Source organism: Centroberyx gerrardi, chromosome 14, assembly GCF_048128805.1.
Source record: "Centroberyx gerrardi isolate f3 chromosome 14, fCenGer3.hap1.cur.20231027, whole genome shotgun sequence".
In the NCBI taxonomy this organism is placed as follows: domain Eukaryota; kingdom Metazoa; phylum Chordata; class Actinopteri; order Beryciformes; family Berycidae; genus Centroberyx; species Centroberyx gerrardi.
In genome coordinates this window covers 28,541,184-28,568,154 of record NC_136010.1, presented here as the reverse complement: position 1 = coordinate 28,568,154, position 26,971 = coordinate 28,541,184, and the positions used below count along the sequence as shown (strand labels likewise).

The 26,971-nt window shown below is 41.7% G+C and overlaps 1 protein-coding gene across 2 annotated transcripts; it reads left to right on the top strand.

Annotated features, from left to right (window-relative positions):
* Positions 1 to 17: 17 nt before the first annotated feature.
* On the top strand, positions 18 to 20,923 carry plekhm2 (pleckstrin homology domain containing, family M (with RUN domain) member 2). 2 transcript variants are annotated; one of them, XM_071916689.2, is made up of 20 exons: positions 18 to 520; positions 1,833 to 1,939; positions 2,923 to 3,032; positions 3,361 to 3,460; positions 3,605 to 3,692; positions 3,789 to 3,963; positions 4,654 to 4,713; positions 7,022 to 7,322; positions 7,845 to 8,705; positions 10,524 to 10,593; positions 10,962 to 11,052; positions 11,754 to 11,818; positions 12,548 to 12,636; positions 13,383 to 13,515; positions 14,778 to 14,968; positions 15,517 to 15,582; positions 15,707 to 15,866; positions 17,840 to 18,019; positions 19,228 to 19,344; positions 19,559 to 20,923. In XM_071916689.2, exons 1-20 carry the CDS (start codon positions 461 to 463, stop codon positions 19,694 to 19,696), a joined length of 3,162 nt encoding a protein of 1,053 aa, XP_071772790.1. In that variant the 5' UTR covers positions 18 to 460; the 3' UTR covers positions 19,697 to 20,923. The 2 variants fall into 2 exon arrangements, with proteins under 2 accessions (XP_071772790.1, XP_078144665.1); XM_078288539.1 differs by lacking the exon at positions 4,654 to 4,713.
* Positions 20,924 to 26,971: the final 6,048 nt, after the last annotated feature.

Genomic DNA, 26,971 nt, shown 5'->3' with positions numbered 1-26,971 from the left:
TTTGGATTTGTGCCGGCAAAGACGCGAAAGGGTAATTTCAAGCAGTTCACTGTAGCTAACCAGTTTGACTTGACTAAACAGAAAATTTGCTCAACGAAGTTGCCGCTGAAAAGTTAATGGTAGTTGGAAACCAAAAGCTTGTTAGCCATTGATAGCTTTAGTAACAAGTCAGCGGCTACCGCCAGGCAAAGTACTGTAACGTTGGCTAACTGCATCACTGGCAAGTCCGTTGACCTAGCGTGTCACAGCGAACTGCTAGCTAGACATTAGCAGCTATGTTTATTACTGGCGCTGTCTGATTCAGTGTGTACAGTTGACAGCCAATGTTGTTGTTCGCAAATCATCTGTGTTGGAGGATAAGCTAACGTTAGCTAGCTAAGGTGACGTTAGCTTTAGCAGAACAACAGCTCTGCTCCGGGAGTCAGCTGACAGCCTGCTGCAAGCTGCCAACAGACCAGTGATGGATCAACTCAAAGTCAAGGACCGCATATTGGAGAACATCTCCTTGTCTGTCAAGAAGGTAAGCTCACCCTGTTGGTAAGCACGCTTATCTAGTTCACTGGTTTATTATCTTCACGTGATTTGAATTATAAAGTGTCATCTTTTGTCTGCCAAAGGGGGCAACTTCCAAGTCAAGTGAAGGGGGAGCACAACATGTCCACAGATAGTCCCACTTAGCTCGCAGTCTTTGACGGGTGAAGGGCCTTGCCCCTTATGATATCAACAAAACAAGCTTATCCCTTAGACTTCTCAATCTTCATGTTTTACAATTTCCAGCGTTTCGGTTGTCATGTTCTGGGTTCCTTTTTTGACCATGGTGGCGCCAAGCCCCAATGTTTCCTCACTGCGGGTTGTGTTGTAAACATACCTGCAATATGTGCCGCGGTCAGTGCAGTGTTTGCAAAATATCATAGTTGTGAGCTAATAGACTTTAACTCCTAATTCCCATTCAAGTTGGGTAATCTCTACGGTTTGTGTGTAGCTATGCCTAGTGTTGTGAAACTACCTTCCTCATAACCTGACAGACAGCATTGCTCTCACTCTGAATGTTTGCTTTCATTGACTTTGCATAAACATGTGCTTTTACTGGAAGCATATAAAAAATCCTATTTATCATGGGCTTCCCTATCCTCTCCCAAGGAGGTTTTCCTCTCCTGGCAAAAATGTTTCCCCTTCCTAGTCCCATAGTCACATGATAATCAGGCGAGTGTATTAGGAAGCCCTATTCCTGTGTGTTTAATGCAGTTGAACCCGTGTATTCCTCTCTAACCCCAGATTGGTTTAATAGGATGTGGCTATTAACCGGTATTAACTCTATTTATTGTAACGACTGAGTTAGGACTGTGAAACCTTTGTATGTCTCACACTTCCAACAAAGCTCATACTGTTTGCCTCAGACAAACATTGCTTAGTCATGTGGAGTTGTTAACACTGGATGCACATTTCCTTTCTTTGGGTCATGACCCTGGAAGTTATTTACACACTGCGGTTGTTCATACTAGCTCTCAGTCCTTCACCATAATGTATTCAGCAGTGATGGGGCCCTCGTTGGATAGTTACCTACACTGACAATTATAGGAAATTATAATATTGTCTTTTTGTCCCCCACCCTTTCATTCATTCATTCTTTACTTAATACTTGGAAAAATGCATCGTGGGATTGTGGGAGCATTTTTAAAGCTTGTCCTTATAATAACTGTCTAACTGTCTAAATGCAAATTGTTTTGGAATTGCAACCAGCTCTGGAAATGGGAATAGTAGTGACTGAGACCTGGAGCCAAAATGTCCAAAAGACTCCAGTGAAACACCGCTGACAGCCTGTCTCTCCACAGTTGCAGAGTTACTTTGCGGCCTGCGAAGACGAGACTCCAGCCATCCGGAATCACGACCGGGTCCTGCAGCGGCTCTGTGAGCACCTTGACCATGCTCTGCTGTACGGGTAAGAAGCTAAACTCATGGTTTTACAATGACATCAATAGAAATAAACTAGAAAAACTGCAACCTAGATGTTATGCAACCATAAACATAGGTGTTTTTAAGGACAGCCATAAACGACCAGTCATAAACAGGAAAGAAAAGCTCCACGCTGAACTTACTGTATGATAGTAAGAACTGTGTAAACATTGGGGGACACTAAACACCTTCATTATGAACTACCTTATGCAAATAATTGAACAGTCAATTATAAACACCTTCATTATGAACTACCTTATGCAAATAATTGAACAGTCAATTATAAACACCTTCATTATGAACTACCTTATGCAAATAACTGAACAGACAGGGATGCAAACCAACATCCTGCTGTACTGAACAGACTCACAGGACAGGAATTCAAACCAGCTCCCCCTCGCAAAGTCTGTCAGCAGAGCCGATCAGACCCGCCTGGACAAGAAACAGAAATTAAACAGAAACTAAATTAGTAATCAAAATAATTTGACTATTCCCGGAGCAAACAGAAAGAGTCTACTGCATCATAGATTGAGCCTCATTACACACCATTCCAAGCCCTTTTATAACCCTGTGACAACCAGTCCAATTGCTTAACACCTTGAATTTGTCACAGTTCATTGGGACACAGCACTTATGAACCCATAGTGAAAGTTCATTGCAAATAGGGAGATGCTTTATGGGCGAACTAGACGGCTGTTAGACTAAAGCAACATATAAATTATGAAGGGCTGGATGTTCCTCTTAGATGTTATTATTAGAAATCTGTGTAATCTGATATGGAGCATAAAGAACTGATTAAAAGGTCATTCGAACATTTTATTTAATTCCACTGCTTTGCCATCTGAGTCGCCATTTCTGTGTGTGTGCAAAAGGTCAAAGTTTCCATAATTTCACATTTTCCTGTTAAGTCAGCAGTCACCCCTTTGGTCCACATATGCTTGGTATGACTGACTGCTTTCTGCATCACAGGCTGCAGGACATCTCGTCCGGCTACTGGGTCCTGGTCCTCCACTTCACCAGGAGGGAGGCTGTCCGCCAGATAGATGAGCTTCAGCACATAGCAACCAACCTCGGTCGAAGTGAGAGCGCAGGCATTACTCTCACTCACGCAAACTGTATCCAGTTTCAGCACTGTCCAACTTGAATATGGTTCTAATGTCTCTTAATGCATTGCCATTGACTGTGACAGCTGAGTAAATGACCCAATTTCAAGTTGACCTCATCCTCTGTAACATGCTGATAAATTATAAAGCACATGGGTTGTTTGTTTACGCTCTAGGTCCTCAACGGCATGTTTTTCCCTCACAGTATTTCCTAAGCATGCCTTGACCTATTTTTGAGTTCAGACGGGAACGAATACAAAAAAAGAAAAGAAGGCATTTAAGAGTATTTCTCTATTCTGTGTAGGTCGTGCTTGGTTATACCTGGCATTGAGTGAGAGCTCCTTAGAAAGCTACCTGCGCCTCTTCCAGGAGAACCAAGGATTACTACAGAAGTATTATTTCAAGTGAGTCATCCATTAATGTTGATTTTCGTCTTATTTCTTGAAGGAAAGAGCCACCCTCCTCAGGCACTCTTATAGTTGTTGGATATCATCAATTTGTGATGTTCAGTGCATTCCAGGAGTTAACTTTTTTTTTCTCTCCACCAGGAATGCATTGGTCTGCAGCCATGACCACCTCACACTCTTCCTCACGCTGGTCTCAGGCCTGGAGTTCATTCGCTTCGATCTGGAGCTGGTTTGTACACGTTTCATTCCAATATCAATGCAAAGATTGAGCTCCTAAATGGTAGCAGTGTCTGTCTAAAATTGCGGTTCCCGCCGGTTCACCCAGGACGTGCCGTATCTGGATGTGGCCCCCTACATGCCGGAATACTACAAACCCCACAACTTGCTGGACTTCGAGGAGCGGCTGCCCAGCTCCGACAGCCTGTCCCTGCACTCCTTCACCTCCCTCACCTCCACCAACCTGGAGTGGGACGACAGCGCCATAGCCCCCTCCAGCGAAGGTAAGGACCGCTACTTTTCTCTTGCGCCTGTTTTTTTTTCGCTCAATCAACTTTGTAGCATCGGTTCCATGTGCTGGGATTGTTTTAAAAGGGCTCTTGTCTGGGTACTTATATCATGATTATATAGACCAATTGTAGTTTTATTTTCCTGCTGAATGAATTTGCTCTTTGGTTTTTCTTGTGTCTGATCTGAACACATTCTGCTGGGTCAAGCACACACTCCTATGCGATGGCACTAATTCATATGGTGATATTAATGGCGTATTGAACCGGAGGTTGGATTTATCCCGGCAGACACCTGTGATTCATAGATACCGAAGTGCATTTTATCAAATGGATCGCTCAGCTTGCAAAGGCTGATGGTTACAGAATGCTTTGGAATAGTGCGTGTCGACACTGAGAGACTGTAGCCGTCTCGTCGGGGTGATGGCAGTGCTCAATGTGAATGCTTTCCCCCATCACTATCCACAAAGTACTGAGTCACCTCCCCCATTTTAGTTCCCTCTTGTCTATTTTTTCCCCCATCATGTCTGTTGTTATCATGTGTATTATATGTCACGTTTTTTTTTCTTTTTTGGAGACAGGAGAGAGGAGATAGAGAGACAATGGTGGTACCATTGTCTCTCTATCTCCTCTCTCCTGTCTCCACTTTTCCTCTCTAATGTTGAATCTTATCCCTCCTTTTTTTAGATTATGATTTCGGTGACATCTTCCCCGTGTTGCAGTCAATGCCAAGTGCAGACTGGGAAGGTGGGACATTGGTTAACCCCTCCCCTCCCCTCCCTCCGTCCACTCTTCCCTCCCCTCCCATCCCTCCCTCCCTCCCATCATAGCATCACGCATGGCCATCCCGCAGTTTGTGCTCAATGCATCCTGGGTCCTCTCTGGGTAGACACTAGCCAGTAATTAGACTTGTTCATAAGCAAAATGCAGCTAGATGCAAGCCTGATCAAAGGGGCATCATGAAAATACCTTGTACTTGGGAAATGGGTTAAATTGCAAGGTATATGGTTTTAGATCTTAAAGTTATGATTTTTATATAGCATATATTTGATATACATTCTTTAGCTAGCCAATAAATAACCTGATATATTATTGTAAAAACGGAATTCTTGGTATAGTATTTGTGAGAGAAGGTAATTTTTACCTGGAGAAACAGAGAAATCACCCAAAATAATGAGTTACTGTGTAAAACACAGTTTCTTGGAACTTGTTTCTTCATTGTTTTAGTTTACCTGGTCAATCCCGCTTATTATATTAAGTGTTTTTTAATTTTACTCATATCAAAGCAAGTTATCTGTCAGGGCTCTGAGGTAACCAATGTAGATTAGATGGCACTTTGTGGAAACTTGAGGTCCGATCAAACTGAAAGACTTCTCCCTGTGTCATAGAGTAGTATTTTCACTTACAGCCTCCATGGACATTGTGACAATGCACTTACATGCACAGTAGTGATATTTTTTGACTTAACAAGAAGATATACTGCATACACATCATACACCATATTAATATTGACTGGTAAGTTTGGGAAGAAACACAGCTCTTCTGTTCTCTTGGGAATTCAGTGTTTAATGTGTACAGTAAGCTGTTATGTCTGTCATGCTATGCGAGTGTTCCTCCTCTGGGGAACAATCCTAACGCTCACTCTGCCTTCTTGTGGACCCCAACAAAATAAAAGTTAAATGCCTGATGCAGCTGGTACTCACTCCGTCTGGTCTCAGTCTGTCTCCAGTACAGTGTATCTGTCTCTCTGTCTGTCTGGTGTATCTTTTCGTTATGTCCTCTCTTCCTGTGTGGATATATGTGGCACTGGTCTAGGTTCAGCCAAACTCCTGTAGCGTCATGCTTTATGTAGGCTTATGTTGAAAAGTTGTTGCTAAAAGTCGTACAGTGCAAACATGCTTTTCACTGTGTTTCACTTCAGCATCTGTTAGCGCTAAGCTGCTAGGGATGTGCACAAGTCCATTTTCTCATGGTTGACTATTCAATGCATGGTCTAAATGAAAATGTGCATATTCAATAGGAAGAAGCTGTCCATGCTGGGCTTTTGTCTGGCTTTGATAAAGACATAACTGCTAGTGAAAGCAGCTAACAGAGGATGAGTACAAAACAACAGCAGGGAAAGTGCAGAAGGTTTTTTAAATGACACCAGAAGCTCTGGGATGTTCAGTGCCATAGCTCTTACTCAGCTTGAGCACCACATAGTTGGATCACTCTGTTAAAATTATTTTAACAATGTATCTCAATTTAAAAACAATAAACGCCAAATTACAAAAGTTGACGCTGGTCCCTGCGAATGAATATTCAAATATTCGATTTTTATGACCCATCCCTGTAAGCTACAGAAGTGAAGTTTGACCTAGGCCTGTGCCACTGCAAACAAAGCTGCTGCCTGTGCACCTGTATCTTATGCATCCTGTTGTATGCCTCTCTGACCCTGCCAAAGAACTACACTGCAACCCCTAACATGACATGTATGTGCATTGATGTTAAAGGAATACACCAAGTCTCATTGGTCAGCTTAGCTGTTAGGTGATGAGAACATGGACAGCAAAATCATCAAAGGAAGTACAGCACAGTACGAAGTACAGCTAAAATCACGCTCACCTGAAATGGTACCAAAAATAAACCTGGCTATTTGAGCCAGCTATATTGAGTTGATGTTATTTCATTTTTTTAAAATTTATGAATCTACAGGCCATATAATAGTGTATGGTAAAGTGTTAGCATGGAGCCTACTACTACTCAACATAATGTATACTAAAGTATTAGCAAGGAGCCTACTACCAATCAACATAGTGTATGTTAAAATGTTAGCATGGAGCCTGCTATCACTCAGCATAGTGTATGCTAAAGTGTTAGCATGGAGCACCGGAGTCAATGATCTACTGGGGACCTATCGATGATTTTGGTGTCTATGTTCTCATCATTTAAGAGGTCAATTGACCAGCGGCACAGTCTACCAAAAACTCTGTGTATTCCTTTAAGTGTATGTAAGTAAACATGTGTCCGCTGCCTTTGCGTTAACCCAGTGTCTTGGTCTTGTCCGTCATCGTAGAAGGTGACCTGACCGACCCGGCCAGCTGCCCGCGATCCAGCGGTTCGGATCCCCAGACGGTCATCAGCGACTCGGTGGTCCTCGGTGCCGGCGCCACCACCTGCTCCGCTATCATGGTTAAGGTAGCTCCCCCTCCCCTCGCCCACAGCCCCACATCCAGACACAACCCCTTCAACGAGGACTCAGACACCAACACCACCAACACCTCGGCCGACATCACGCCGGTCCACGTGGCCAGCCACCGTGACGCCGCCGCCGGAGACGACACGGAGAGCACCAGCAACGAGCTGGAGGTCATCAGGTAGCTAGAGCTTCCTCATCTCCACAGTCCACACCGTGATGAACTGTGCATGTTGAAGTAAACTCACTAACCTTCTACAAAACTTCGCTCATGATCCTAGTTTGAAGCCTTAGCTGCACTTACCAGCGATTACCCTGACATTCACACAGAGACGCACATGCAAAGTCTGAATTTTGAGGAGAAAGGACGCAATTACCAATTTTGTGGGGTGTAACGGAAAAGTAATATAACGAGTAGTGTAACGAATTACTGTTGGCAGGGAGTATTAAGTAAAGTAATAATATTGCTTTTGAAAATAGTAACGATAAATTACATTTTAGGAGTAACGAGCCCAACACTGCTCCTGACTGATGTAAATTTGCCTCTTGATGACCACGGTACAGTGGCAAGGGCTCCATGGTGTAACAAGACTACCACAGTATCTGGCTGGCAGGTTACTTACTAGGCTCACAATTTGTCTGAATAGTGCATCCAATTGTATTTAGATTGGAGGAACCACAGCTAACCACTCCGGTCTTCCAGGATGGCCAGACGAAGGAAACCAGCCAAGAAGCGACGTGGGAAGGGCTCCACAGACTCCAGCAGCAGCATCCATAACTCTGCCTCCTCGGAGCAGGTGGAGCTGGACAACGGCCTTCAGGCTCCGGAGGACGGACAGGGGTTAGGGGAGGATGTAGATACGTTGAGCTGCACTGCGGGACAGCAGCTGGACACTGGGGCAGAGACAGTGAGGAGGAGGAGCAGGAGGGGAACGGGGGATGGGGAGGAACGAGAGGAGGAAGGGGCAGACGGCCTCCTACGGCTCCCGGAGATGATGGACACCTCTATGGACAACGTGGGCCAGCCACTCCGCGACGTCATGGACCGTCTCAACGGGGCTGTGGACGGGGGGGAAGCCTGGGAACGACCCGAAGAGGAGGAGGGGAAGACTAATGAAGGCAGCAGCAAAGGCCCCCAGCCTCCCGCGCAGCAGCCCTTTCGAGAGGATCCGGGGGGCGAGCCACCCGACCCGGCCCCAGGGGCAATGTCTCGTCCCCCTCTGGCCCCTGGCCCCAACTTCTTGCAGGCCTCTCCTGCGCCTACAGACTTCTACTGCTTTACCCCCCACAGTCCAGACCCTGCTGCCAAGGGTGGTGGCCACCATGACCCTGCAGGGCATGGCCAGTCGCAAGCTCTTCCTGGTGGCCATGAAGATGAAGGAGAGGCAGAAGCACCGGCGGGACAGGAGCCCACCATGAAAATGGGAGAGGAACTGGAAGACAAGGAAGAGAAAGAGGAGTCAGGAGTGTCGGTCGAAAATGAATTGGCGGCCGAGGAGGCAGAAGAAGAGCTGGAAGGGGAGCAGCTCAGTCCGACAGAAATCTCTCATCCTGCAGAGTTCAAGTAAGGAGTTCATACAAAATCACTCAATCACATTGGGCCTCATTCACGAAACGTGCGTACGATCAGATTTGATCTTAAAGTGTACTTACGAACGTTTCCACGAATATTTCGGCATTCATCATTTTTTTTCTTACCCTTTGGTACGATCAAAATCTACGTGTGTTTGGAAACATGCGTGGGGCATTACGCATGAAGTGGTTTCTGCTTGAAATGCCTTATTCTTTAAGGGAAATCTATTAAAGCAGTCCCAGACCTCATTATCAACACCAAATGTGTTTCAGGCCATTTGTAAGCCTGGTGATAATAACCATATTAACAAAGCTAGGCCGATATGAACAAATTCATAGGCAATTCTATTCAATTGGAAACATGAGTGATTAAAGTGATTAATTAGTATCGTATATATATTATCATATTATATTATTATGTATTGATCAATAAAGTTCTATCTTATCTTACCACAGGAGCAATAGACTGTGCACATCAAAGCACCGTCTCCAAACGCTTTCCCTATTTAAATCGCAAACAATAACACACCATAAACATTCAATTAATTTGTGACGCCAACCTAAACCTCCTACATGTGGTTTCCAGCTGTCCAGGAGGGATCCATGACTCGGTGCTGCAGAACAGTAGGGTGTCGTGCGTCTTGAGCAGGTGCTGCTGGAGACGCACTACACATATTGGACTGAATGGAAGTTAAATTAACCAGAGTCTCAAGACTAACTAGTTTGTCTCTAGGTGATAGAGGTTATGCCTTGACCACATTGCTAATGACACACCTGATAAACCTTCAGACCCCTCAGCAGAGATCATATAATTATCATACGTGCACTCGCTCCGCCACAGAGCGAGCGCAGCATACTGAGCTGGAAGGCTGTGATGAGTTTGGACACCGCAGGAAGAAAGCTCCTGTCAAGAGCTACAGTCAAAACCAGCAATATTATTATAAAGCCTAAAGTCTGAGCTTACCATCAGATGGAGATGCTGCTTGAATTAAACCAGTGTCCAACTCCACTGATGACTGGACACCTGACAGCACAGTCTCCATATTATTTCGCCAAACATTTTGGCAGCGCCCTGCCCTCCGCCTGGAGCTAATAAACTGCATCTATTTTGAGTTAGACTATCCTAGCCCTCGCTTTTTAGACTCTAACTGTCAGTCAAACGGTTTCTTTTTAATTTAATTCAAGGTGTGTGTTTCTGATGTTGCAGCATTGACAGCATCAGTAATTTCTTGCCATGTTTTCTTTCTCAGTTGCTGTCACTCCACTGCTTACACTTTTAAAAAGTATATATATTTTTTTCTCTCACTCCCGAATACAACACTTGTATTTCAGAGTTTGAATTTTTCTTCTTGGGTCTGTTTGCCATTCTCCACCACTCCAGTAATGCTTTCCATTTGCGCACGACCCTTCAGACAGCAGACCTTTTATGGAGTTGCCAGGGCGTCTACCTATGCTAATCAGCATCAACAGGCACGCGCATCCAATTAAGGAACAAGTGGCATTCATCATCAGATACACCTGGAATACGCAAAAATCGAGACTCTGCGCATGCTTCATGAATCCCACGTTGGTTTTGCGTAGGCATGTTTCTTAAGAACAAAAGTAAGAACAAGTTAAGAAAAGTTTCATGAATGAGGCCCCTTGCCTTTCACTTGAGTGAAAAACACAGGCTAGTTTTAATTGGTAAGCAAAAGTATGTTTATGGTTACCATCTTTATTGAGATGTACCTGTAACTGATATTCTGTAGATTGCTGGAAAATCAAGTATACACCGTTAAGCCATCTTCTCTCTTTACTGTTGATGTTTCAGGGTGGACAACAACCACTTGCTACTACTCATGATTCATGTGTTTAGAGAGAACGAGGAGCAGCTCTTCAAGGTAAAGACTCATTTTCCCTTATTCATACTGATGTTTATTTCCCCACGATGATGTGCAGAAACTACAAAAGCAAATATTTTTGCAGAAAATGTGATTGTGCATGCTAAATATTTGTGTTTCATACTTTACTTGAATAGTGCACAATCTACTTCTTTAGCTTTAATCTGCCAAACTAATGTATGAAATCTCAATAGCATGTTATAAATCTCAATAGCGTGTTATAGCATGAGAAATAGTTATTACAGCTTTTGAATGATCTGTGCTGTCATGTAAAATGTGCTACATGCCATCTAGTTGCCAGGACACATGAGCAGTGAACAATATATTGTGAGATAGATGAATATGGAGGTTCATCTTTGCGTCCCCAGATGGTGAGGATGAGTACAGGCCATATGGAGGGGGATCTGCAGCCCCTCTACCTGCTGTTGACTGACTGTTACATCTACCTGCTCAGGAAGGGTAAGTGGCTGCAACACACAGCGCTACATAGAGTGTATAGATAGAATCTGTATTTATTATTTGCATTTATTATTTGCATTTAGTTTTGCATTTATTTGCACTCATTTTGCACTGTCTCTATAGTTGTATATTATGTACATTACCTTTATTTTATTTTAGTACCTATTTTCTTTTATTAGCTTCCTGCATTTGACAATACTTGACTTCCTTGGCATTGTCCGCCAATTGCAAATGTTTTGATGTGACCCGGTCCAAGGGGATCAATAAATTGCTATCTTATCTTATCTTAGCTTATCTTATCTTACATTGGCTCCATCCTGTAGTAACAAGGAGTGGAACAGTTCAACATTTTTGTTACAGAGGGGAAAAATGCCTGTATTGTTTCCATGGTGCTGAAAACATCATGGATATAATTTGCTTAGAAATTTAGGGGAATGAGTTTAAGTTCATATTAAAAATCGCATCATCTGAGTAACTGGTAAAAGGTGATTTGATGCAGTTATTCTGGACAGAAAAAACTCCATGCAAGGATGTCCTGCATACTTCTTGTTTACATGCAGCCATGGAGGTTAGCTAATATTACTGCCCATTTGTCATTCATTCGAGATACAGAGCAGGAATAGCTCACAGGAGATGGTAGGAAAGAGAATGATGAACGTTATATTGACATGTCTTGGTTTTACTCGTGCTGTCATCCTCAGGTGCAGCGGAGAAGCCATACACAGTGGAAGACGCTGTCTCTTATAATGAACTGGACTATGTTTCAGTAAGTGTCTCTCGCTGGTCCTTGGCTGCGGGTCTTTCACACACACACACAGCTGTCTTTTGCCTTCATTTTTCATGTTGTCTTCTTAAAGGTTACAAGTGGACAGAGGCTATGTTGTCTATGTCGTCAAGGTTAACAGTTTCAAGTTTATTTCTATAGCCCTTTACCACATGCATGTCTCAAAGGACTTTACAGAGAATGAGCGCGAACGCGAGAATGAGCCTAACTGATCAACAACCAACCAAAGAACAGAATGTCATGCGGCCACTTTTAACGCATTTCATTTAACACTCAGATCATGTGGTTATTAGTGCAAGAGAACAAATTTCCCAACACTGTAACTCTATTGGTTGGTACAGTGTAGTCTATCAGTTAACATAACCTATATCAACAGTGCTAATAAATCTTAAGAACATATGAAAGCCATTTGAATTGAACTCTGATAACTAGCAGTGATGCCATTCTGAGTACATGGCTGAGTAAATGTAAACTGTATTTGAAAATGTCTTCTAAACCGTCTTACATCTCAGTTTGTGTTTTCCTCACAGCATCGTAATGAAAATGGGGTTATCAATTTTCTTTCTAGTACTTGCTGCTACATCATTATAATTTCAAAGTGAATAATTTTGGGCTAAAAGTGTCCAATTACCCCATGAAGGTGTAAAAAGTCAAAAGTGTCAGTTTGCTTTCTCCGCTCATTCAGCTGTCCTGCTGGTGTCTCTCTCCTAGGTGGGCCTTGACCAGCAGACAGTGACAGTGGTTTGCACTAATAGACGAAGACAGTTCCTGTTGGACACAGCTGATGCCTCACTGACTGAGTGAGTGTACATGTTCCCTCATTTCTTGTTTTGTCACTTGTCGGACTGTTACATGGATCAAACACATAAAGGTTGTCCTGCTGTGCAAAGCATCAAAGACCTCCTGTCCACCTGGCATTGCATGTCATTTTTGATGGATAGATTTCTGTCCATTGGGTTGTTCTGGAATGTGAACATGGTGGGCGTGGCAGAAGTACAGTAAGGGGGCAATCACACAAAGAAGCATCGCTGGAAACTCAATAAATAATAGCCTCCTCTAAGGTCTCTGTGTTCATCGGCTTTTTTCTGCCTTGGATGGTGACGAATCCGTCTGTTCAGACAAAGTTCAACTGGGTTGAACTTTCTGTGCGTCACGACGGATGAGTCATCAGCCCCATCCAGACAATGGACACTTCTCATTGAAAGTGAATTGAAAATTACACATACAGACAGACACAACAGATCAGTGTGGCTGCCATGTAAATGCACCAAAGCTACACTGAAGATCCAATCACATAAATCACCTCTGGAGGTGGTTAGAAACGCATTTGCTCACATTAACAACAAAGTCTACATACAATGTGTCTCCAATAGCAACTACATCCAACCAGGATGCAGTGTTTCAAGTAACCATTACGCTGTATTAGGCTTTTGTGTTTGGTTTCATAGAGCCAAATAGGTCACAGCTTATCACGAATTCCATGCTTGTTAATCTTTCATTTGACTTCATCCAGTTTATCCCCCCGCTCCACTTTTCCCTCCTCCAGCTGGTTCCTGTCGGTCCTCAAGTCGGCCATGGTGAAGGGCTGTCGCGAGCCTCCCTACCCCTCTGTCCTGACCGATGCCACAATGGAGAAACTGGCCCTCACCAAGTTTGTCTCCCAGGAAGCTCACTGTGAGGTACAGAAATGAAAAGAATAAATAATAAATTCATTTTTTTTCCCACCCTCCAATGTTACAAGCACCAGGAGAGCTGTAAGGAGCAGCAACTATTTCTGAAACGTGTGACGAAAGAAATTTGCCATCCCAGCTCACAGCGAGCGTATGAAGAACTGGTATATTGATAATCCCCGACGTTTTAATTTCTCATAATATAATTATAATTCATATAACTAGTTTAAACGTCCTCTAAACCTCGCTGTCAGTACTCTGCAAACAAAGTGTGGTTTCCATGGAGACTCGTAGAGATCTACATTATCTTAAAAAGCTGTAAAAAGGAGAGAGACATCATGCCAAAAGTTATTGTACAGTTATGTGATTTTTATGAATGTACATGGACTCATATTTCTGGCGTTAGAGACAACATACGCTGTTTTAGCGGAGCCGTGACTTGCGGTTAAATCACTGTCATCATTCATATTGTGCATCAAAAAGCTGGGAGGTGTAGGTTACAATGAAACAATATCAGTTTGACTTTCAGAAAGCCATTAGTTTTGATTATTTGGATCATTCATCCTGACACTCAATTAATAATAGGCTTGGAGTGTAGCAAATGTTCCTACTACTGTAATAGGAAAAGATGCCTCACAAATGCAGGTGGATTTTAGTAAATTTAAAAAAGCATTGAGGTATATTGGGAGAAAATGTGATGTTTTAAATGGTTTGAATAGGCCAGTTTATTATTATTATTATTATTAGTAGTAGTAGTAGTAGTAGTAGTAGTAGTAGTAGTAGTAGTAGTAGTTTTTGGTTTGGTTGCATCAGTGCTCCCAAATGTAGCAGTCACACAGTTAAATGTATATCGCTGCTGTTGGGTGAAAACCATGTATCTCCAAAATGTCAAAACACCTTTGTGTTTAGCCTGATGATGATGCATTTTTTATGTTATCCAAAGGGTTTTGAAAGGGTTTCATAAGTTCCAAGGGGTAGAATTTTCTCAACCCGTAGAAGACCATGTAATCCTTCATCTGAAGTTAAAACATGAAAATCACCAGAACTGGAGTTACAAGGCTTTCACTTAACAACAGCTATATTCAATCGTTTTGGTTACAGTCCTGGCTGAAGATGTCATTTTACAAAAGCTTAGCAGCTGTAGCATCTTTTGGTATATCTGTAGTTCTTAGAAAGGTTTGGAAATCCATGTTTTTCTCCCATCCTCTCAAACTGATGTTCTTTGGCTGATTTCCACAGTGGTGTTTAAACAATGCTGGGTTCGTCTCCAGGTATCTGAGGTGGCTATCCGGCTGTACTCGCTGGTCCACTGGGAGGATCCTATGGACATGACTGTTTCCCCCCAGGGTGGCCCGCCGTGCTTCAGAGAGTCCTGCAGTACCAAGGAGGGCGCTCTGCTGTACCGGGCCGGCACCACCTACCTGGGCAAGGAGCTGTGGAAGAGCTGCTACCTCGTCCTCAGGTACGGGCGCGCCACATCGACCCCCTTCCCAACTGGTGTTAACATGCGTCTTGTATCCGGATTGTGTCTAGATATGCTTTGGCTGGATTACATGTACACCTGACGTTAAAATGCGTCTCCATATTCCTCTTTCCTTCGTACTGCGCATGTCATTTCCCCTTGGAATAATCGTGGCCTTTAAGACTGACAGTAAACACCTTGTATCCTGACAATCCATTATGGACGAGTGTGTTATGATCTTAGCTGCCTGCTGTTCGATTTGCGTGCGCTTCCTGGTTGGATCCATCCATAGGTTTATCTCTGTTTCCATAGCTATTGTATGCGAAGTGGAGACTAAAATCTAAAATAATTCATCAGATTTTTCCCGCCAAATCCAACCAATCTTCTCAGTAATTGTCTCGTTTATTTACAGTAATTATTTACAGTAATGCTATTGTCTCAAAATTAATGTTGTAATGATTTATAGATGTTTAAATGCCGCACGTAGCACCTTTTTAATAAAAAATATTTTGATGTGAATATGAATGGTTGTCCTCTTTCCTCTGAAGCAATGGGATTCTGTACCAGTATTCAGAGAGAACTGACGTGACACCACTGCTGTCAATCACCATGGGGTAAGCTTCAACTGGCCGAAAGATGAAACTGGGAATAGTTGATGGGAGCTCTCATTGGTTCAGAAACATGGGGACAGATAATGAAGTCAAAGACCATGTTCACTGTCTCCCCTCTCCTTGTTAGAGGAGAGAACTGCGGAGGCTGCCGTCGCTCCAACAGCACAGAGCGTCCCCACGCCTTCCAGGTCATCCTGACGGAGCGCCCCCCGCTGGAGCTCAGCGCCAACAACGAGCTGGACATGGCTGACTGGATGCAGTTTCTCTGCCAGTCCGTCTCCAAAGGGGTGAGGGGGGGAGACTCGCATAGTTCACACAGCATGCGTTGAGCAAATACTTGCCTAGAGATCTCAGATATTGCATATACTGTATCTCAATGCTTTTATAATTTGTCACCTAGGCTGCGGTCGAATAGTCTTTTTTGCTTAGGAAGGTTCCTAACTGAGTGAAATGACCCGGAAGTATCTAAGTGGCAGCCATGATAAGAGCTGTTCGAATTCTCTAAATGCTAAGGAAAGGTGCTTCAGTGCTTCCTTACTTAGCTCCTTTAGCATAGGATACACTGGACGATCCTTTACGAAAGGAAAGGAGATAATGCCGTCCCACAATTCCTTGTGGCAGCAACGTTTAAAGCGACGCACCATTCGGCCGTTCACGAAAACAAACGATCATGACCGACAAGGGACGCAGATCATCATGCAAGTTGCCGTTGCTTATTAAGCATTTTCCATCTTATGCCATAACCTATGCTCAGTTTGCATTAGTTATTTCTTCATTCTGAGCGTTGTTGTATTGCCAGCCTTTAGGAATATCATTAATTAATTTTACTTCAGTCACAGATGCTGAAACCCTTGCCTTAATAAAGGCCTGTATCAGCCATAACAACTTCAAAGCACAATCAAGTCAACATTTCAAGGTGTTTACTGAGTTGTGTGGTGGTTCTTAAGCTATTATATGCATAGGCTTATATGGGGCGAAGTATCTAAGATGCGCTTTTAGTAGTCCATATTCGGAACATTGTAGTTTCACCACGGCAGACCCACGTCATTAACATCCGCCGTCGCATAATTACGTAGCCTAGTGTAAGTGCAGTCGGATTCTCTTAGCACCGCGGTTGTCTTTTCCTAAGTCCTTATGAATTCTCCTTCACATCTTTCCTTGACCTCATGACGTTTTCCAACGAGGTCAAGGAAAAGTGGTTAGGAATAGGAGTTAGGACGTATTTTTTTGACTATTCGACCGCAGCTTTAGTTAAATTTTTTGATATTTTTATATCTCTATCAGTACTTATTTTTCTTCGTTTCAGTTGTTTTGAACACCCTCACAATGCTGTAGACTTTATTTTTCATACTTTTCATTCTTATATTTCTCCCTGAAATGTCCTAGTGTAGTAATTATGAGTCGTGCTATGTTTAATATCTCCAATTGCTTTACTATTGTTTATATTCTGTCTCTTCTTTGCTGTCTCCTGTTAATATTTTACTACTGCAATGAAGTTTTATCTTATACTATTTTATCTTTTTGCGCTGTTCAATGTGTCTCTTTCTAAACAAACTCAGCCATCACTGTCCATTCTGTCCATTCAGTTGTTGCGGAGGAAGGATTATTCTGTTTTTGAACTACGACCATTTTTCCAGGAATTAGACAAACGTGATTTAGTTCGCACAGTTTGTGGACCACGCGCAAATTCCCCCCGCAAAGATAATTAATACAAACACGGTTAATTAGAGCAAACAGTCTTCTTTTTCTTCTCATAATATCCCACACTCCATGATTTCACACATTGTGGCTTTTAAGTCGAGCTCAAGTGGGAATCAGTCACGGTGGAGTGGCTTTCTTCACAGCCTCACAGCACAGAAAGTGACCAGGCGTATTTCTACCAGCCTATAAAGCATTAAGCCTCCCACACAAATAATCCCTGTTGGTATGCACAGTGCGAGCTGTTCAGGCTTCCCATGCCCTGCTCAATTTACTGTTCAGGCATCAGGGTTTTACTTGTATGACTTCCCATATGCACAATGTTAATATGTATTGATGCAAACCCCCTTGATGTTAATAAGATATGATTAAACCGGGTTCACCTGTAATCCACAAACACCTTACATGAAATGGAAGTTGCCTGTCATAAAATAAATATTGCTTGAAAATATCCTCTGCATCAAATACGACTCCTATTCTTTTGAACAGTCAGGTATCAACTTTCCCCATTTATCAATCAGTAGATAAAGTATATTTCTTCATTTCCTCTCCCTCCCCTCAGGTCATCCCCCAGGGCGTCGCCCCTACCCCGTGTATCTCGTGCTGCTTTGTGGTGACGGACACAAAGCTGCTGACCTTCCATCAGGACTGCCAGACCAGCTTCTTCCGTTCGCTGGGCAGCGCCGATCTCTGCGATGTCACCACTGTCAGCCTGGAGGCCGGCAAGGAGTACTGCATCATCGTGAGTCTGTTCAGCTCTTTCCATGGTTTAGTTTAGATATTGGCCTTTTATTTAATAGCAGATATCAGCCAGTCAGCATCATCTACTGTCTGAAACTGCCTGTAAAAAAGGTGGATTTTTGAAAAAGTAATGACTTTAAATCTAACCACTTAAAATCTAATTTTAACAATGTCTTCATTGAACATCTTTGATCATGTATGTATATAAATAGAGGAAAAATTTTATTCCTATAACATGGGACCTTTTGTTATTGTTCAGTAATGTTTTTTGTAAATTACTTCCTCATTTAAAAGCAGTAATGTATCCCAGAGTTTCCCCTACCATTGGGAAAAAGTGCTTCACCCCGCCTTAAAGGATAATACCGGTGTTTTTTAAAATTTGTGTCAATGGTCTAGGTACATTCTTCCGACTGGTGTCTGCACACAGTCAGTATAGTTGGAGATATCAGCACTCGTTTTCCTCCCTTTAGAAGAAGCCATTTGCTGCCATTCATTCTTGTACAGTATGAAAAACACCTTCCACAGAGTGAGAGAATCCATCACAGTAAACATGAAGTCTTCATTTGGTTTGGTCAACAATTCTGTTTTGTCGTTATTTCGTTGTGCCTGAGTTGAGTGTTTTCATATCAGCGCTGCATTGCGTTACGCTCTGCTTACTGCCAATCACCTGACACCCACAGCAAGAAATGGAAGTCTCTGCCGGGAAATACTAGTCAGTGAAATCAGCTGCTGTAGAGTTTGGCTCTCAGCCCAGCCCTCATTGGCATACAAGACACATCTACTGTATATATCACGCTGCAATATGTGTGTATAACAAACACACAAACACGGGTATCACACAGAGTGGGTTATTGTTTATCTAGGCTGGGCATTGAAGCATATCTCTCAAGTCTTTCATCATCATCTAACGAAAGAAACTGGTTCAACATCAGATTACTCATTAATCACACTTGTTAGCTCATCATACAAATGACAATAGAACATAAAAATAATTTCATGTTTTGTTTCTTTCAATCAAAGAATTTAACATGATGAAACAATGGTCAAAAAGATAGTCATGTATCCCTTCTGTGCTTTTTGAAATAAACGTGGTAGACTGAAATAAAATGATGTACTCTATCAATGCAGGGTATTGAAATATTTTTTTTTTTTAAGTTTTCTAAGTTTTAATTGAAGTCTTCACACTTTGTTTCTCCTGTTCCCCGGCAGGAGTTTGCTGTGGACCGGGCCCAGTTCCTCCCTCCCTGGGTCTTGTACTTCAGCGGCTGTGAAGAGAGAGATCGCCTGCTGGAGGCACTGGACACCGCCTGGACAGACATTTTCCATGTGGGAAGATATATTCACCTTTATTTAATAAGTTTAATAAAACAATTGTCACCAGCCAGAATCTGAAACAAGTGCAGAGGGTCATAACCTTTGATATATGTCCATGATGGCGTATTACTGTGCTTATTAGGGTTAGACTGTATATATGTTTGCCTTCAAAAGCCTGTATCGGTTGAATGCCTGCCCTAATGCGTGTCCTTCTCACCACCCATAGGTGGGCCTCCCCCGGCGAGACGTGTCGGACCCGTCGGTGCAGAAGCGCTGCGGTGAAGCCCTCGCCCTCATGAGGAGCGCCTGGCAGAGGGCCGACAGCCTGGCCCGAGGCCGAGCCCAGAGGGAGCCCTGGTGCTGACGGACACACACACACACAAACACACACGCGCAGACCTGAGGGTAGTCAGTGAAACAGACTCACAGTTAAATAGATGGATATGGTTTCAGGATAGACAATGAGACAGAAAGAGGGATGGATAGACGGACAAATGATGGATTTACCGCTGAGATCACTCATACTCTGTTTGTGTTGCTGCAAACTGTGTCTCTACTCCAGGATGCTGCGACTCAAGCGGTTTGAGATGAAACTGATTAGACGTGGTTATCAGGTGTTGTATTGCAACATGAACTTCCGTCTGATTCACTGATGAATCAGAACGTAAGTAGCAAAAAATGAGGCAAAACAACATCGGTTTTAGTTTACATAAATATTATCAACGCGCAAGTAGGAAAACTCCAATTCACACAACACCTGTATGCTGCATCACCCATCCTACAATTACATAGGATGGGTGGGCAACCTTGGCAAGAGGGGTTGTCACTCTGCCTCAAAGAATGCCATTCATATTGGTTTCAAGGAAAAGTTCGGTGTCGCATGATCTGAATGAGTTTCAAGGCTTTTTCCGTCCTTCTAATGAAAACTGTGGAAAGTGGTGATGGATGAACGGACAACAGATAGTGAAGACTTTACTTACGTACGCTTCTCTCTCTCTTCTTCTCTCACTCTCATTTACACATGAGAGAAAAATAGGTCATTGTTACATGATAAACAAGAAAGCCATATAGGGGGGAAGTGGCTTGGGATTCACACACTCCTCTGCCTTGCACAAAAAAAAACGAACTTCTGTAATGCTTAACGTCGCTCCTGCAGCTCACACAAAGTGTTTGGGGCTGAAACTCGTTGTTTTCAACCTTAACTGCGGTACAATTGTAGCGCAAACGTGCATCGCTGTACATAACGAAGGTATAATCACTAATATTCGTGTATATGTATCATATTCAGTTTGAGTTTGGTTTGTCTGTGGGCACATACCTCTGAAACGTTGGATTATTTGTCAAAATTGTGCGACTGTTTTCCCGGAGAGAATGAGGGTCTCTATATGAAGTGTATCTGGATAATTAACACTTGCCTTTTTCTCCACTCTAACACTACACAGACGAGTGCTCGAATGCAAGCTTGCACATTGTTTTTGGTTTTAGTCTTCTGTTTATTTTTAGTTTTTTATGGTACTGATTGTGGTTTTGTGTGAATTCCGTAAACTGTGCTGCTTTTTTAATTTTTAGAGAAATCCTTTGTTCTACTGTATTCATTTGTGTGGTTTCACTTTCTCGGCTCCGACTTTTTATCTTTGTGTTAGCAGATACACTTCGCCCTCAGTGTGGGTGGCTTGTTGCATCTGCGAAGAATTATGGTCTGTATGAAGAATGCGTTAATACCTGTGTTAATGAAGGAGAGCTATTGCTTTTCTTGGCTTGTGATTTGTATTCTGCCCTTAGTTTGTGGCATCATGCTGTATATTTAGGCTTTATAGTAGAACTCGCATTAAGAGCTGGCTACTCTACTAAATGGGAGTCTCTCTCTGCTATAGTCATCTTTTAGCAATCTAGAACCATATTTTAGCTTTATAAAAAAAAACACACAAGCCTTTTGACTTGGAGCAAGCGTAGCATCTGTTCTTACTAGGTTAATACACTAAAATAGTCTAATATTGTCATCTACAGTATGCCACTAAAGCTTCACTTGGGGAAGGAATAAGAATTATTTCATTTTCCTTCTCTATGGTTTCCCCACAAATTGTAGTCATTCGACAGTAATATTACCCATGTTACAATCTCTCCTTGACAATGAAGCTGTGTGTATGGCGGTATATAGCCATTCTCATTGCTAATTTTAGATAAGCTTGAGCCTTTTTTTTTATTTCACCTGTATCATATCTCACTCCCAATGACAATGTTGCCTTTTTGACAACCTTAAATGAACTGGACGTAACGGCCGCTATGCTTCAACCAAATACAGCACTATTTTTCAATGTGGCCTTACACAAGACGATTCGGCGGGCTTTTATCGGGACACCTTCACCTGAGTCGAAACACAGATGTCACGTGTGTGTGTCGCTGTCTGTAAGAGACCGTGTGTGTTTTCTCTGTCACACTGTATTACTCTGATGTTAGCGTTACTCACTGCTTTGAGCCTTTCTAAGTGCCGCTTGGTCTCACTTGTCTTCTGCTCTTTCACAAAGGACAACTGATCTCAGGTTAAAAGGATACTTAAGACCCCGACACCTTAAGACACGCCTTGCAGTTTGTGTTGTTGCTGTTTTGTCTAATTAGATTTTTCTATTTTGGTCCCTCCCATTTTCCACGCAGCGTTGTAAAGTTACTTTGAGAGCACACTGGAAAGGCGGTAAAGTGATGTCCAACTGTTGGAAAAGGCCTAATGTAAAAGTCCTTTAATAATGCAATAGGCACTTGGAGAGAATTGATTGCAAAATAGGACTGATACACAATCCAGGTGGAGTCTTTTTCCCCAGTGGATTACTTAAGGACTTTTTGAGTAGGGGGAGTACAGCTGCAATAGGTGAAAGTACTTGAAATGTTTCTGACAGTTATCAAAAAAAGAAAGAATATACTGCTAAGAGTTGTGGCCTATGAAGTGTATATAATGGAAATGTCATAATGGAAATGTCAAAGTTTGTGATTCAACTGTTGGGCATTGCTGGCCAATGATGGATTACATCTTTTGAGTGATGCATTGTGAAAAAGAAAGCTGTTTGAATTTGTTTATATCTATATCTATATATATATATATATATATATATATACAGTATATATTGTTTGTATTACGTTTAGCTGTTTTTTTTATTTGAATTGTAAATAGAACATGGGATTAATCAAATATAACCTATGCTCACATATCAAGACGTGCATGACCAGAGGGTTTTTCTACTGTACATAATGATAACGAATGTACAAATAAAACCTTTGTGAATAGGACAGCGTAAATAAATACATTCAAATCAAACCTCGGCTCCTGTGGTCACATCATATATAGGCGAAACTTAACAGCCAGTCTCTTATAGAAGGTCCGCTTCTTTATGTGAGAACTCAGTGATTGATTAATTCATTGATTGATTGATTGCACAGATATATTTGGCCCTGTGTTCGACACTCTTCATGCTCTGATGAAGGCTCCCAGTTGTTTTAATGTGAAGGAAAGATTAGTGTAAAGACTAGTGTTGCCTTTTCCTTCTTTTAAGAGACTGTTCTGCTGTCATATATATAGGCTGTATGTGTGAGCAGCTGTACTTTTAACATCTCAATTTCTGTTACAGGTCAAAAGCAATGAAAATGTAAGGACAATTACATTAGACGAGGGACGAACAAAAACAGTCCGTAATGATGACTTATAGTTCTTCTGAATACATGAAGAAGATTGAGGGAGTTTTGTGAAAACTGAAAACTCACAGTTAAGGTGTGAAAATTCAGATTCAGTTAGATTTTCACTATAATACAATATTTACTTCCTTTTTTCATTAGACACTGCTAGTCATGTTTGTTTAGACTTGTTTAGTTATATAGCCCTTTATCATTCAAAAGGCTTTACATGGCATCATATACATACTACATCACTATATACATATACATACTGCATATACATCATGTACTACATCATCTACCATACTACACATTCACGCCTATGGGCAATTTAGAGTGTGCAGCTATAGAGTGATGCAGTTTGATAGTGTTCAGCTATAGAGGAGTGATGTAGTTTGATAGTGTTCAGTAGATTAGTTGTATTGATGTTGTAATTCCTACTGGTTGCCAGTAGAGGTTGATAGAGATCATACAGCTCTGGAAAATATTAAGACACCACATCAAAATTCTGTTTCACAGTTTAAAGATGGTTGTGTCTGTGTAAAATCTAACTTCTGATATTCTTTTATGAACTATTGACCACATTTGATTGTAACCCTGATTCTTTCTCACAGCTTCGATGTGTCTTGGCATGCTCAATCAATACCTAATCAATACCTCATTAAGTTGAATCAGGTGGTGGAATTTTAACGAATACATGGAGTGGCAGGGGAACCACTGCCATAGAAAAATACACACATTCAAAAAATTGCACATATTTCTATCTTTCATAAAATGTGTGAAATTTGGTTTCTTATTAGAGTTTTGCTATATAAGGATAGGATCCCCAAACCAGGTTAGTGGAGTAAGGGTTAAGAAAGGGATTTTTTTTGTAAATATAGCCAGTGTCATGCTAGTGCATACCATCACATATAGAAAGCAACTCTGCACTATACACATTGAAGACATTGGCATTCCCTTTAATACAGCTTCTCTTTTTGATGGATGTCGGCCTTCACAGCTTTGACTCTCAAGTTGTGAGCACATTTATTTTTAAAGAGAAGCGGATCAAAGGCCGATTTTAAAGATGAACATACCGATGCTTCTTGAATACAGATTTAAAACTACAATAGGCAACGTTTTGCCTTGAGGCAGGAAGTATTGTAATTCCCACCGCCTGGTCAAATCAACATAAATAAGTCAATAGCAAAGATTTATTATAACCCTAAATGAAGATGATTTTGCTCAAAAATTAAAATGTCACTTTCACCCCTACGATTCCCATTTATTTGGAGATTTTTGTTTATTGATTAGGCTGCCAGAGATCCATTGCATGAATTCCATAAATGTTAGACTGCTTTGAGGCTGAGGAATCATCTGAATCTTTTAATTGAGAGTAACAATATTGTCATAATTGCTTTATGATCATTTCAATTTTTCTGTTTCGCTGTGATCATTACTGATATGTTACCAATTCCATGAAAAAAGACAGAAATTGCTGTATTTTTGAGTTTGGAACACGTTTTATAATATATATTTATAATATGTATATATATATATATATCGTGGTAAGATATATATATATATATATATATATATATATATATATATATACCGTGGTAAGGTGCCACATATATGTGGCACCTTACTAAGATTGCCAAGGTTGAAATTGCAAATGTGTTAACCATCATTTCTAGAAATTAACAAGATATTTAATAAGTTGTAAGTAAGATACAAAGATAGATAGAGCATGTAATGTTCACAGCCTCTGATATTCGTGAAAAGCTCATCTTAGCATTTTAGTTGCTAGGGCAACAAGAGTTACCACTGGTTTTGTTCAGATTTTTTCTAATCCTTTTAGTTGTACAGTAATGTCACCTTGGGTATACTTGTAAAGACAGATATTGTTACCATGGTTTCATTAACTCTTCGTCTTGCCTGTGCTGTATTTCTCTGCACAGAACAGCATGAATCGCCATTCATGATAGGAGGGAGTTTTCTGACTCCTTATTCAGAGGAGTGGTGCAAGAAAAGAGCTGATGGATGGAGGAGAGATTCAAGAGCTTTAGAGAGCAAGTGGAGAAATGGCTCATTGATCCCCAGCAGGAATGGAAATGGAGGAATGCAAGTGCAAGTGCAGACAGTCTCAGATATGGAGAGGTGAGAATGCTAGAACAGAAAATAGAGGAAAGAAGCTATTGTCTGTTGTCATCACACAGTGTCCAGGGAACTGAGAGAAAAATTGGCAGGTGATAGTCAAGATGGACGGAGGAAAATGGCGCGAGGTTGAAATTAGGCAAAGCCAGTGGGAAACTGCGAGGGAAAGAGAAGAGTGGAAGAAAGAAAAGGAGTGACTGGCAAAAAAATGGAAGTGAAGAAGACTTATACACTATTATAATAAAAGTATTCAAAATTCATTTATTTGAGACTTTTATTTTGAATTTATTCCTGGTCCTCAGGGGTCCTGCTGGTTTTCATCCCAGTCATCTAATCAGGGACTGATTTGCACCTGGGACACCAGGTGAATGTAATTAACTGCAATTAACTAGCTGGTAGGACAGAAAACCAGCAGTACTCTAGGCCTGAGAACTGCTGATCTTAAAGGTGAGGTTATAAAATTGAAAAGGGAATTCTTTAAATTCATAAATTCTAGTTTCTCCCACCCTCTTATCCAGAACCTAAAGGTGGAAGTTTAACCCAAACCCTTCAAAACCCACAGTCCCAAGACTCTCCATGCTCCCATCTTAAGTCCATAGATCTTTAAAGTAATAATCTGCAACATTTTCATATAAATGTCTACCCTCTATCTCTGATTGCATTAGCACAATAATGATTCAACCTATATCCAGTTCATGAAAGCTTTTGCATTTGCTGTTCTAAACAGCTGGTGTCTGGTAGCTCTTTCCTGGGAAAAATCCTGTGGTACACAGGAAGTGATGCGTTTTACGTTTCCGGTTTGTGTGGAATAAACAGAAGAAGAAGAACTGGGTAGTTAGCATGGGCAGCGATAGCCACCATGGCTGAACAGAAGAAACTCAAACTGCATCAACAGAAAATCCAAGCTCCGCCCACACTGTTTGATTGACAGGTGATCTCTGCAACACCACTTCAAGCAATAACTGGCATTATTAATACAGATCCTTCACTTTGATCAAAAATCAAACGTTCCACTGTCCTTGAATCTTGAACTTTTGCACTTAATCTCAAATGAAGACGTTTCCTCAGTTTCCTGATTCCTAGTTACAAACATTTGTGTTATCAGAAAATTCCATTCCAAAGCATACTGTCCAGAAATGAACTGAAAATTCACCTCACTTGGTTTATGCAGACTATCACCGGCAGCCTTGTGGTGCTTCACAAGCTCCTATCTTTTAATTATCCAGAAAACACGTTTCTACCCATGAAATGGTCCTGGCATTTACACCATGCCATCTATTTCCCTCATTTACTCCAAAAAACCCCCTTCCATTTCCCCCGCTCTACAGTTTCTCACTTTCCTATGCAATTTTAATATTTCACGCTCCTTCCACCCGACAGTACATCTTCCTCCTTCCTCCTTCTCTCCGATTTTCCTGTTATTCATCTTTCCTCATCTGTTCATATTGCACACTCTCCCTCCATCCAAGTGCATTCAAAAGAGTGTACAATATGACTCCCGCAAACATGCCTATGCATCAAAACAATGGCGTTAATGCTTGGAGGGGTGGGGTTTCTCTTGTAATGGTGTTAATTATTGATGAGTATTGTGTCTATGTTCCAAAACAAAGCATGTATGGATCAGGGAATACACATTATGATCAAAAAGACCCCTCCCAACATATTTAATCCCCATAACGAGTATGTTAGTGAGAACTCCCCCCCTTTATTTTCCCCTCCCAGCCCATCCTCTGCCTACTGAATGCCTATTCCATTATTGATGATGCGGGGATGTGCGCTGCATGTACCGACGTAGATTTCCTCCTGCTTAAATCGGAGCAAAGCGCCGACTTGCCCCTTTGCT

Bases quoted from the DNA above. Each gene is read 5' to 3' on its own strand.
- plekhm2 (XM_071916689.2), top strand. From the start codon at position 461: ATGGATCAACTCAAAGTCAAGGACCGCATATTGGAGAACATCTCCTTG. The intron at 4,714-7,021 runs GTGGGACATTGG...CCGTCATCGTAG, and splicing joins GCCAAGTGCAGACTGGGAAG to AAGGTGACCTGACCGACCCG. The intron at 8,706-10,523 runs GTAAGGAGTTCA...TTGATGTTTCAG, and splicing joins TCTCATCCTGCAGAGTTCAA to GGTGGACAACAACCACTTGC.